This window comes from Cydia amplana, chromosome Z, assembly GCF_948474715.1.
Source record: "Cydia amplana chromosome Z, ilCydAmpl1.1, whole genome shotgun sequence".
NCBI classification, from domain to species: Eukaryota; Metazoa; Arthropoda; class Insecta; order Lepidoptera; family Tortricidae; genus Cydia; species Cydia amplana.
In genome coordinates, this window is record NC_086096.1 from 6,249,836 (window position 1) to 6,262,333 (window position 12,498).

A 12,498-nucleotide genomic window follows, 5' to 3' on the forward strand; every position below is an offset into this window, starting at 1 on the left:
AACGGCCTGCCTGATGGTAAGCAGTCGCCGTAGCCTATGGACGCCTGCAACACCAGATATATATATATACCATGCGCGTTACCGACGCTTTAAAAATCTGTACACTCCTTTTTTGAAGAACCCCATAGCTAACTGTAGCCCCTCGAGAAAACCTCGGCAAGGAGCACATTCCATAGCCGAAGCGTCCGCGGGAGGAAATTCCTCTTAAACCGTATGCGGATGCGTAAGTACTATGGTACGCGGCCATTTAGGTTTTAGGGTGTGAGGATGAACACCCTAATACAGACTGCGTGTGGTGCGATGATAGAAAATGGCCGTTAGCATCATGTCAAACAATTCTTCTCCCGTCGAATGATGTTCCCTATGACAGTTCATTCAAGACTCTTTTGGTTGGCTGTAATATAAAAAATAATTGAAGAAATATGTTTTACCGTAATTTTATTACTGAAATGTTACATTTCTGAGTAAATTACTGTGATAATGCTCCCAAAAATGTCTAAGTACATACATTCTACATGACAGGTACTACTCCAATAAAAATGAAACTGTCATAGGTACAGTCACCAGCAAAAATATATGACTGTGGGCAGCCGTGCAAAAATATCTGATGCTCCATTGTAGGCATAAGTATATGACGACACTACCTCGGTAAAAATACGAGGGGCGTTCAATATATAATGAGAATGAGATGCAAACTCTTTAAATATTAGGAAAGTAAATACTGGCGGGTAAAGCTAATCTACCTAGCTGATTGCCATGAAAAAAAAAACTAACTGTTTTTTGTTTTAAAAAAAAATACGGCGATTTCTTTGCGATGCTGTTGAGTACGTTAGCGAAAATGGAGAAAATTGAACTGCGCGCCGTTATTAAATACTTGTGTTTGAAAAATTTTTCTACGGACCAAGTCAATTTAGATTTACGGGACACTTTAAGGTCTAATGCTCCTCCGTATTCGACAGTTACACGTTGGTGCGCCGAATTTAGACGTGGAAGAACATCGACCATGGATGACCCCCGCTCCGGACGCCCTACTACAGCAGTAACTGAAGAAATTGTGAAAAAAGTCGAAAACTTAGTTTTGGCGGATCGTCGTGTCACGGTTCGTTTTATTGCTGAAAATGTAAAGATTTCAACGGGGAGTGTGCATAATATTTTACATGAACGCTTGGGTATGAAAAAGGTATCAGCGCGTTGGGTACCCAGAATGCTTACTGACACGCAAAAACAAACTAGAGTCGAGATTTGTCAAGAAGCTTTGGACCTGATACAGCAAGACCGGGAACTTTTTTTGGCGCGATTTATAACAATGGACGAAACATGGCTCCATCATTACGACCCTGAAACGAAACTGCAGTCTATGACATGGAAAAGGCCATCATCTCCAACTCCGAAGAAATTCAAGGTGGGCCCATCTGCCGATAAGGTCATGGGCTCTGTTTTTTGGGATGGTAAAGGGGTCGTAGTGATTGAGTATCTCGAGCATGGAGCCACTATTACGGGCTCTTTATATGCCAAACAAATAGCAACATTGCGCAATGAGATCCGTGAAAAACGGCGAGGTAAACTATCGAAAATTGTGTTGTTCCATCAGGACAATGCACCGGCACACAAGTCCGCCGTTGCAATGGCTGCAATACGTGATGCTGGGTTCGATATCCTTAAGCATCCTCCGTATTCACCAGACCTCGCCCCTAGTGATTTCTACCTATTTCCGAGATTGAAGAAATACCTAAGAGGCAAGAAATTTGAAGACGACGACGCGGTAGTCGCTGCAGTACAAGATTTTTTAAGTACTCAAGATAAAACTTTTTTTAGAAATGGAATATTAAGTTTAGAAAAAAGATATACTAAGTGTATTATGCTAAAAGGTGACTATGTCGAAAAATAAAATAACATTTAATAAAAGTTGTATAGAACATACTCATTCTCACTTTTTATTGAACGCCCCTCGTATGTGATGCTTTGTGGCCGGCAAAAACATCGTTACTATGTATCCGCATAAATATCGGATCGGATCGCTTAGAAATATTTGATTACTCATAAAAATCAAAATTATGTGATTACTCTCATCTGGCATAAATATCTCTCCAATGTGAATGCAAATACATCGGATGGCAGACGGACCGCCTATATATCTGACACGAAATTATGCAATATGTCATCAATCGGCAAAAACGAACCATACATGGATAGCATAGAGCCTTACATTATTTGAAGTTATTTGACAATTCACGAAAAGAGTGCAGACTTGTCATTGCATATGTCTGTCTCACATATTTCATTTGCAATTTTAAATTGTGACATAATTCAGGTAGACTTTTAATAGACAATGTGTAATAAACCTCCTTCTTACATAAAAAAGAATGTTGAAGAGGTCAACCTGTGAGACTGACAAGGACAAACAATAATAGCGCTTTCGCTGCTACTCCTACTGAAAGATACATAAGACTATCCCGTTCTGTCATTTCCCCCACCCCTCATGCCAGATCCAGTTATATACTAGATTCATGATTGCAATACGTTACAATTCAAAATTATATCCAGTTTATTCCGTCAAATCGATGATAGAATATAATGTGAGACAGACATATACAATGACAAGTCTGCACTCTTTTCGTGAATTGTCAAATCACTTCATACAATTTACGGCTCTATACCAAACATGTATGGTTCGTTTTTAAAGGTCGATAACATATTTGTGATTTTCCAACGTGTCAGATAAATAGGCGGTCTGTCGTCCATCCGATGTATTTGCTTTTACAGTGGAGAGATATTTATTCCAGATGAGAGTAATGACATAATTTTGAATTTTATGAGTAATCAAATATTTTTAAGCGACCCGATCCGATATTTATGCGGATACGGACTAACGATATTTTTGCTGGTCACAAAGGATCACATATTTTTACCAAGGTAGTGTCGTCATATACTTATGCCTCCAATGGAGCATCAGATATTTTTGCACGGCTGCCCATAGTCATTTATTTATGCTGGTGACTGTACCACTAATGAACGCGAGAGGTTATCTAAATTAGAGAAGTAGAATTAAATTGGATACTGCAAATTTTTATCTGCACAATTTCATTTATTAAATTACTAGGCCAATTAAAAAGACCAGCAATGCAAGCCAAAGCATTTGATCCCGTTTCTACTATAATTAATATTAATTGTGGGTTCTTAGAAGTGTGCTCTGCCTTTAAACCGGAACTACTTTTAAATGCTGTAGATTAATAAATAAATAAGCTTTTTATCCAAGAGAATCATTAGAGAGTCAACATTATATCGATAACGGCTTGATTTCCTATTATGAATGTAGATATATTGTATTAATCTTGAACGCAGTGACTTGCGTTCATCAGATGCTGTGTCGTTTACCGTCTGTCGCATAACATTAGAATACAATAGTATCATTTCAAACAAACAAAATATGAGTAATACTTATTATTAAATAAGGGCATACTTATTATGCAATTAAAACCACACCAGGTAACCGAAGTCGAAAAATTCTCATAACAAACATTTCAGGAGTATCACCTCCCTATTCTCTTTAAATTATTTTTAACAAGTAGTGCATAATTATTATAGCATTCAGTTAAAAGGAATTAAACTAAACCAGCTAACATATTTTTAAATCGTGTTCACTAAATGTATTGATTCATTGTCTTTTTGATGTCTTAAGCATAAGTAAGGAAGTAAATACACTTTATTGCACCACAAAGAAAAATACAATAACAGATTTACAGTGTAAATAAAGCGTTATTAAGTATAGGTATGTATGTATAGTTTTTCGATCATGAGGAGTGAAGCAGACTGTTCATGCTAGGATAATTATTTACGCCTCTTTACGATATAAATAATTTTCCTACCGTGTACACCTGTTGTTAAATAAGCACGCGAATCCCTCACTACTCTTAAGCTTCCACTGACTCGCTAGGCTCAGGATTCGATAGGGTTCACTCGACGAAGTATTGAGCTCGCAATACATTCTACTGTTGTTTATTACATGTGGAATTTTGGTTTTGCTTGCGATTATTTAGGCAGGTAGTTGCTGAACTTGTTATCTTGAAATAAGATGATTTTACACCTGCATTTTGCACTTGCTGCAACCTGTAACAAATATTATAGACTTTTCAAGTGCGGAATCTGCCGATGCCGGTTTGAAGGCATATTAAACAATTTATATTTCTATATTGAAGGAAAAAACATTATGTAGGTATCTCTAGGGAGCATTTCTCACACAGCGATTTCCTGTGGATGGTCTCTCAATAATTTTGCTAAACCACTAACTATTACTCTGTAGATGACAACTTGATATTTTTCAACGGAGAGCACCATATCATCTAAGTTTATTACGCAAGATCTTATTTTAATAATTATTAGGTATGTGTTTTATAATTACCTATCTCATACTTAATACAGATGATGTTACTTTTAAGTTTGGTAATTCGTAAGATACCTCAAATTAATTATAGTAAACATCTTAATAATAATAGGTACTCAATTAGCCAGAGCAAGCGAAGCGAAATCAATGTTTAATATATTTATTCACTGCTTTGTGTGCGACTTTTGCAAGTTGAATCATCAAATCATCATGCTCCTTGATCACCATATTGTAAAATCCGATAGCATAATATTATTAGAGATTTCTTTTTGTTGCAGTGGAGAGCGCTGGAGACCGGTTGGCCATCACTTCAGGCAGACCCGGTGAGCCCTCGCCGCCGATATTCGAGCAAATCTTCAAAAATGCGAGATTTGCGCAAGGCGGTAATGCAAAATTCGAAGGAAAACTTAGGGGTAATCCTACGCCAGTAGTTTCATGGACGAGAAAGAAAGCACCATTGGTAGAATGCAATAAATATAGTATGAGCTACAACGAACAGACAGGTGATGTGTCGTTACTTATCAAGCAGATAGGGCCTGGCGACGAGGGCGAGTATACTTGTACAGCGCGCAATCAGTATGGCGAAGCCATCTGCTCCGTATACATCCAGCCCGAGGGCGTGGCTATGCCCGCGCAGCAGGCCTCCCAGCAGCAGAGTTATCGACACGTTAGTGAGAGCGTCGAGCACAAATCCTACGGCACGCAAGGATTCACATCCGAGCAGTCCCGACAGACTCAGAAAATGGCTTACACTAACGGCACTTCTGACTATTCCTCTTCAGAAGATTTCAAAGTAGATACGTTCGAATATAGACTCTTGAGGGAAGTATCATTCAGAGAGACTATTACCAGAAGATACGTGGGCGAAAGTGACATTCAAATGAGCACCGAAATCGATAGAACATTAGGTGCCGTTGCCCCACCAAAGATAGCTCAGAAGCCCAGAAACTCAAAACTCCAGGAAGGTGCCGACGCGCAGTTCACCGTACAGTTGTCGGGCAACCCCAGGCCACGGGTAACGTGGTTCAGAAATGGGCAGAGGCTAGTTAACTCGAACAAATATGAAATCATAACTACACATAACCAGACAACACTTAGAGTTAAGAATACGCAAAAGTCTGATTCGGGCCACTACACATTATTGGCTGAAAACCCCAATGGATGCATTGTAACATCAGCTTACCTTGCCGTAGAATCGCCACAAGAAACTTACGCGCAGGATCACAAATCACAATATATTATGGATACTCAGCAAACAGAGACTGAAGAAAGAGTAGAAATAGTTGAGAAAGCTCTCGCTCCGCAATTTGTAAAGGTCTGCCAAGATCGAGATGTAACAGAAGGGAAATTGACGCGATTCGATTGCCGCGTCACGGGCAGACCTTACCCTGAAGTCACGTGGTTCATTAACGATAGACAAATCCGAGACGATTCTAATCATAAGATATTAGTCAACGAGTCAGGTAATCATGCGCTTATGATTACAAACGTCGATCGAAGTGACAGCGGTGTAGTCACGTGTGTCGCCCGCAACAAGAGCGGCGAGACATCCTTCCAGTGCCGACTGAATGTCATCGAGAAGGAGCAAGTGGTGGCTCCCAAGTTCGTCGAGCGTTTCAGCACGCTAAGCGTACGTGAAGGCGAACCTGTGGCGCTGAATGCACGAGCAGTTGGCACACCTACACCGCGGATCACATGGCAGAAGGACGGCGTTCCGATTATACCCAATCCAGAATTACGAATTAATACCGATGGTGGGACCTCGACACTGGACATCCCTCGAGCCAAGGCGTCGGATGCGGCATGGTATCAGTGCACCGCCCAGAACGTCGCAGGTTCCACCGCCACTCGGGCAAGGCTCTACGTGGAAGTTCCGAAGGAGCCTCCGCCCGAACAAAAGCGTCTGCACTTACCGCGGCCAACAAGGATAATCGAACCAGAGTAAGTATACCTAACGTATACATTTTCTTTTAACCTTGAAGTTGTCTATTTTTTCAAACTTTTATTTAACTTTCCCTGTTAGTATGTATGTGTGTATAACTGTATATTAATTGGTTAGTGTGGGTCAAACCTTGAAAGCCAAATTTGATACCACCACCCGCCACGCCACCGACCACTGCCACTGCCACTTCCCGATTTCCGATTAAGCTGAAAATTTGCATACATATGTAAATCGAATGACAATGCCATATTATATGCAGGAAGTGGCCATGGGAACTCTGTGATAAAACAACGGAAACTTATAGTGTTTGAGATTGTAAAAATTTGTCTCGATGAGTATTATTTGCCTGTGGAAAAAAGTACAATCAGCTATAAAAGCTTGTACCAAAAATTATTGTTTTGCCAAAAACGTATTTCTCTATTTCTCATTTATTTCTAGGCCTGCTCCTGGACCAGAGATTATTTACTTAAGGCACGTGGAAAGGGCACGACCTTACGTTCCTCCGGGTGAGGAAGACCGAGTTTATCCTCCACCACAGTTTATCGTGCCACTGAAGAGTGTATCACAGATGGAAGGTGGCAAGATTCACTTTGAAACGAGAATAGAACCGGTCGGTGACCCAACGATGAAGATAGAATGGTTGAGAAATGGACAAAGTATCGAAGCAAGTAAGTATTTAAGTATGCGTTAGTCTTTTACGATATATTTTGTAAATTAATAATTAATAGTAATTTACTGCTGCTTTCTGTTTTTATTTCTCGATGTGCGGTTGACTTCCCACTTCTTAACACATAATAAATTTGTTCCAGGTTCAAGATTCACGTCAATATTCAGGTTTGGATACATTTCTCTAGATATGCTCAGTCTTAACATTCAAGATAGTGGAGAATACACATGCCGAGCTGTTAGTGCAACCGGTATGGCCGAGACTAAAGCAATGTTGCAAGTTACACCTAGAGCAACTATTGAAAGGACTAGCCAACACCCAGAAAGTCTTCAATACATTCAACAATTAGAAGATTACTCTAGATATCAGCACCAAGAGTCGGTTGATGAAAATATATCACAGAGGCCTCAATTTATCAGGCCTTTGCAAGAACTTGGTGAACTCCAAGAAGGCAGAAACGCTCACTTTGAAGCTCAATTGACGCCGGTCAGCGACCCGCACATGAGAGTGGAGTGGTACAAAGACGGTCGTCCGATTACAGCCAGCTCGCGAATCACGTCAATCTTCAACTTCGGTTACGTCTCCCTTAACATCATGCACCTACGGGCTGAAGATGCAGGTTCGTACACAGTGAGAGCTGTAAATAAACTGGGCGAAGCCGTCAGCACCGCTTCCATCAAAGTAGCGGCAAGGAGCACGGTCACTTCAGATCTCGGCATACCAGAGCAAAAACGCTATATAGAAAAAACAGAACAATTAGAAGCATATCAGCAACAGCAACATGTTAAATATTATCAAGAAGTACCTGAAAGTACACAACGACCAGAATTCAAAACACCTATTAAAGATCAGCTTAACGTTAAGGAAGGTGGATTTGCCCATTTTGAGGCTCGTCTCGAGCCGGTGGGCGACTCTACCTTAAGGGTAGAATGGTTAAAAGACGGACGTCCTGTGGAAGCTAGTTCAAGAATAACGACATTCTTCAACTTTGGATATGTAGCACTGACAATTAAGTCAGTGACTGTTCATGATGTTGGTCATTACACTTGCCGAGCCTACAATGCGCTCGGACAGGCAACTACTAGTGCCCACTGCACTATTGTAACCAAGAAAGATATCATTGCGGAATCGCAACACCCAGGAGGTCTCGAGAAGATTCAACATCTAGAGGATACAAACAGATACACGAAGCGATCTGAAGAAGAAGTGAGAGTAGCACAGAAGCCTCGCTTTCTCGGACCTTTGAAAGGTACAAATAAAATTGTAGAAGGGCAAAGTGCCCATTTCGAAGCGAGAGTAGAGCCCCAGAGCGACTTGACTATGTCTGTGGAATGGTATTTTAATGGAAAGCAAATCAAACAAGCTAACCGTACTCAAACTTACCATGACTTCGGATACGTTGCGTTAGATATATCCAGCGTTCGAGCAGAAGATTCCGGAACGTACACTGTTGTAGCTCGCAACGCTGCTGGAGAAGCTCAGTTGAGCACTTCAATGGTAGTAGAAAGTAAGTATCCCGTAATATTGTTTACCATAATATTATTATTATTTGATCGCTCCTCTACACGATGGGCCAACGGCGGCCACTCCAAGGGACGCAGCCATGCGGTAGAATGAGATAGCAATATCACTTGCTCCCTCTAACGCAAAAATGCGTCCCTTGGAGTGACCGGCGTTGGCCCATCGTGTAGAGGAGCCATGAAATATAAAACTAACTTTTTTATTATTACAGCACGGTCCAGTATTGATACATCAAGTATTCATCGTGGCCTATACGAGAAAACACGCCACCTTGAAGAGTCCAAATTTGTGGAACCAATGTATCAAATTGAAGAAATTTCAAAGTCGAAACCTATTTTCGTACAGCCGCTATCAGACCCAGCGCCTGTATCAGAAGGTAAAAATATTCATCTCGAATGCAGATTGGAACCTATGGGTGATCCTACAATGAGAGTCGAATGGTTTCACAATGGAAGGGCTGTGACAGTCGGTTCCAGATTTAGGACTTATTATGACTTTGGTTTTGTGGCACTAGACATTATTCACGCTACATCTACTGACACCGGTGAATATACAGTAAGAGCAGTCAACCACTTAGGTTCAGCTCACACCTCAGCGATGGTACGAGTCATCGAAAGATCTGATATTCTGACTGAGACTCAGAACGAACAAGCTGTCGAACAAATTCAAATGCTCGAGGATGCGGCACGCAGAAGTAGGCAAGTTCAAGAAGACATAACAGTAATGCAGGCACCACAATTTTCAAGATCCCTGCACAACGTTGAAACCGTTGAGGGAACAAACGTACATCTGGAATGTCGATTGCAGCCAGTTGGCGACCCGACCATGAGAGTGGATTGGTTCTGCAATGGCAGACCGATTAAGACTGGCCACAGATTTAGACCAGCTTATGAATTCGATTATGTAGCTCTTGATCTCTTAAGCGTGTACCCTGAAGATTCCGGAGTTTACACTTGCCAGGCAACAAACCAGCTCGGTGAAGCTGTTACTTCTTGTGCGCTACGCGTTATTGCAAAGAAGGACCTTATTTTTGAGTCCCAGCATCCATCAGGCCTCGAGAAGATTCAGTACCTCGAAGATGCTTCTCGCTACAAGAAGTCCGAAATGATTGACGAGACTATTAATATCAAACCACACTTTGTGACTAAGCCCAAATCAATAGAAAATGTCGTAGAAGGGCATCACGTTCACTTCGAGTGTAAATTGGAACCAGTAACTGATCCTAATCTGAAAGTGGAATGGTTTAAGAATGGTCAACCCGTGACTATTGGACACCGATTCAGACCAATTCACGACTTTGGTTATGTAGCCTTAGATATCATTGACCTAATTGCAGAAGACTCCGGAGTATACACTTGCAGAGCTGTTAATCATGTCGGAACCGACGAAGTCAGCTGTAGGCTGTCTTGCCGTGGAACAGCAGACATTATTAGGGGTACACAAAACGAAGCCGGCCTTGAACAGATTCAGCATCTAGAAGACCGAAGTAAATATCACAGATCAGACATGGTCGATGAAATTACAACCCAGGCACCTATTTTCACAACATCGCTGAAGAATATTGAAATCAAGGAAGGTCAGCGTGCGCATTTCGAGTGTAGATTGATTCCAGTTTCTGATGCTACCATGAAAGTTGAATGGTACCATAATAACCGGCCTCTTAAGAGTGGTTCCAGGTTCACGGAGACCAACAACTTCGGATTTGTTGCTCTCGACATCATGTCTTGTTTACCAGAGGACTCTGGAACTTACACTTGCAGAGCTATCAATGCACTGGGTGAAGCCGTTACCTCTGGAATTGCTATTGTACATTCCAAGAAATCAATTTACTTGGAGTCACAGCATGAAGGAGCTCTGGGTAGGCTTAACCAGCTAGAAGATACATCAAGATACCAGAGGCACAGTGCGCAAGATGAATTTATAACTCAGGCTCCGGTATTTACAATGCCCATGAAAGATATTAAGGTAGCCGAAAACCAGGCCGCACACTTTGAAGCTAGGCTTATTCCTGTAGGTGACCCGAAACTTCGAGTTGAATGGTTGCGCAATGGGGTCCCTATCGAAGCTTGTAAGTATTTATAAGTATAAAGTTATTTATACCCTATACAATGGACTCAAAATATTCATAAACAATTTTTTGTTAATAGCTAACCGCTTGACGACAATGCATGACTTCGGGTACGTCGCTCTAAATATGAAATACGTTAACCCTGAGGACTCTGGAACGTACACTTGCCGGGCTATAAATGAGCAGGGTGAAGCTGTGACATCCTCGACCTTATTCGTACAATGTAAGTATTACTTATACACTTGTTCGTTTTACTTGCAAAGTTGCTTTTTGTTTTGTTTGTTTAGTTTCTCATTTTAAATGTATTTAATACTTTATTTAGAGTATCAAATTATTGAACTCAAAAAATGACATTCATTGCATTACATTGATCAAATTTTAAACATAATTTTATTCAATCCGAACCGACTCAAAACGAAACAAACGACGACCTAAGTAGTCAAGAGTACATGTACAGTATTTAAAATGGATGTAGAACAAAACTCCGTTTTCAGCAGAGATTTCATCTCAAAATAATACTAGGTTATCATGTACCTAATTACTTCTACAGCCAAAGCATCACTCCAATTTGAATCACAACACGAAAGTGCCTTAGAAAAGATTCAACAACTGGAAGGCGCAACCCGTTACCAGCGAAGAGAGGAAGTTGATATTGCTATCAACCAGGCGCCTAGATTTACTACTCAACTTAATGGACCTTCAAAACTAGTTGAGGCCCAAAGCGCTCATTATGAGTGCAGGATCGAGCCATACCCAGACCCGAACATGCGCGTAGAATGGTATTTCAACGGCAAGGTCCTTCAGAGTGGTCATCGCTACCGCACTTCGTATGATTTTGGTTTCGCAGCTCTTGACATCCTTCAAGTATACGGTGAAGATTCTGGCGAGTACACATGCAAAGTCATCAATAACTTGGGCCAAGCTACTTCTTCAATCAAGTTAAACGTTCAATGTAAGTATACTGCATAAATAGTTGTATGTTAACAGTTTTGAATGGTTCACGGTTAGTTTCAAATATCAAATATCTTTATTTTGCATAAAATATGGTACAAAAGATGGACTTAGTAACTAAGAAGCACATGCATACTTCACCAGCAACTGGCATGCAATAACACAAACACGAGCTATGCTACATCTATGAATACATTATTCCAATAAATTTAGTATCACTTCACTTTTCACTAGACTTATAAAAAAAAGGAAATATCGGGAGCTCGAAAACAATACAAAAGGTAATCACGGTTCATATCCCGGTCGATATAAGTCTAACTTTATGTTAGTTCCTACAGAAGATAAGAAAATTTCTAGGTATTTCTTATAAAAAATACACAATAAGTAATACATTTGTTAGAACGCTTTTAATTAGATAAATAAACGCTCATATTTATACGTCAATTGATCGTGCCACAGCATTTGTCATCATTACATGACTTCATATCCTCATACAAAATCTTAATGATCAAATAAATAATTACGAATATTATACGTCTGTTACCATTTACTTGCAGCTAAGGAATCTATAATCAGAGACACACAACACGAAAGTGCACTGGAGAAGATACAATACCTCGAGGACGAGAGTAGAAACAAGCGCATCGTCCACGATGAGAGCTTTGTGGCTGAGAAGCCTCAGTTTGGCAAACCACTCAAAAACACTCATGTGGCCGAGGGCCACCCAGTCCACCTGGAAGCAACACTTACACCAGTCAACGATCCAACCATGCGCGTAGAGTGGTATTGCAACGGCAGGCCAGTCGCACAAGGCCACAGATTCAAGACTACGTACGATTTTGGTTATGTCGCACTTGATGTTCTTTATGCTTATTCCGAAGACACCGGCACTTATATGTGCAAGGCTACAAATGCCGTCGGTGAAGCAGTTACTACGAGCTCGGTAAAAGTTGATGGTAAGTAACATT

At 40.8% G+C, this 12,498-nt stretch overlaps 1 protein-coding gene across 1 annotated transcript in view; it reads left to right on the forward strand.

Moving 5' to 3' along the window:
• Positions 1-12,498, forward strand: part of LOC134661746 (titin) — a 122,220-nt gene that overhangs the window by 25,682 nt on the left and 84,040 nt on the right. Inside the window, exons 2-8 of the mRNA XM_063517928.1 lie at positions 4,660-6,322; positions 6,762-6,991; positions 7,133-8,497; positions 8,723-10,579; positions 10,659-10,802; positions 11,130-11,531; positions 12,088-12,486. Coding sequence (XP_063373998.1) covers positions 4,660-6,322; positions 6,762-6,991; positions 7,133-8,497; positions 8,723-10,579; positions 10,659-10,802; positions 11,130-11,531; positions 12,088-12,486 — 6,060 coding nt within the window. The remainder of the gene's footprint in view (positions 1-4,659; positions 6,323-6,761; positions 6,992-7,132; positions 8,498-8,722; positions 10,580-10,658; positions 10,803-11,129; positions 11,532-12,087; positions 12,487-12,498) is intronic.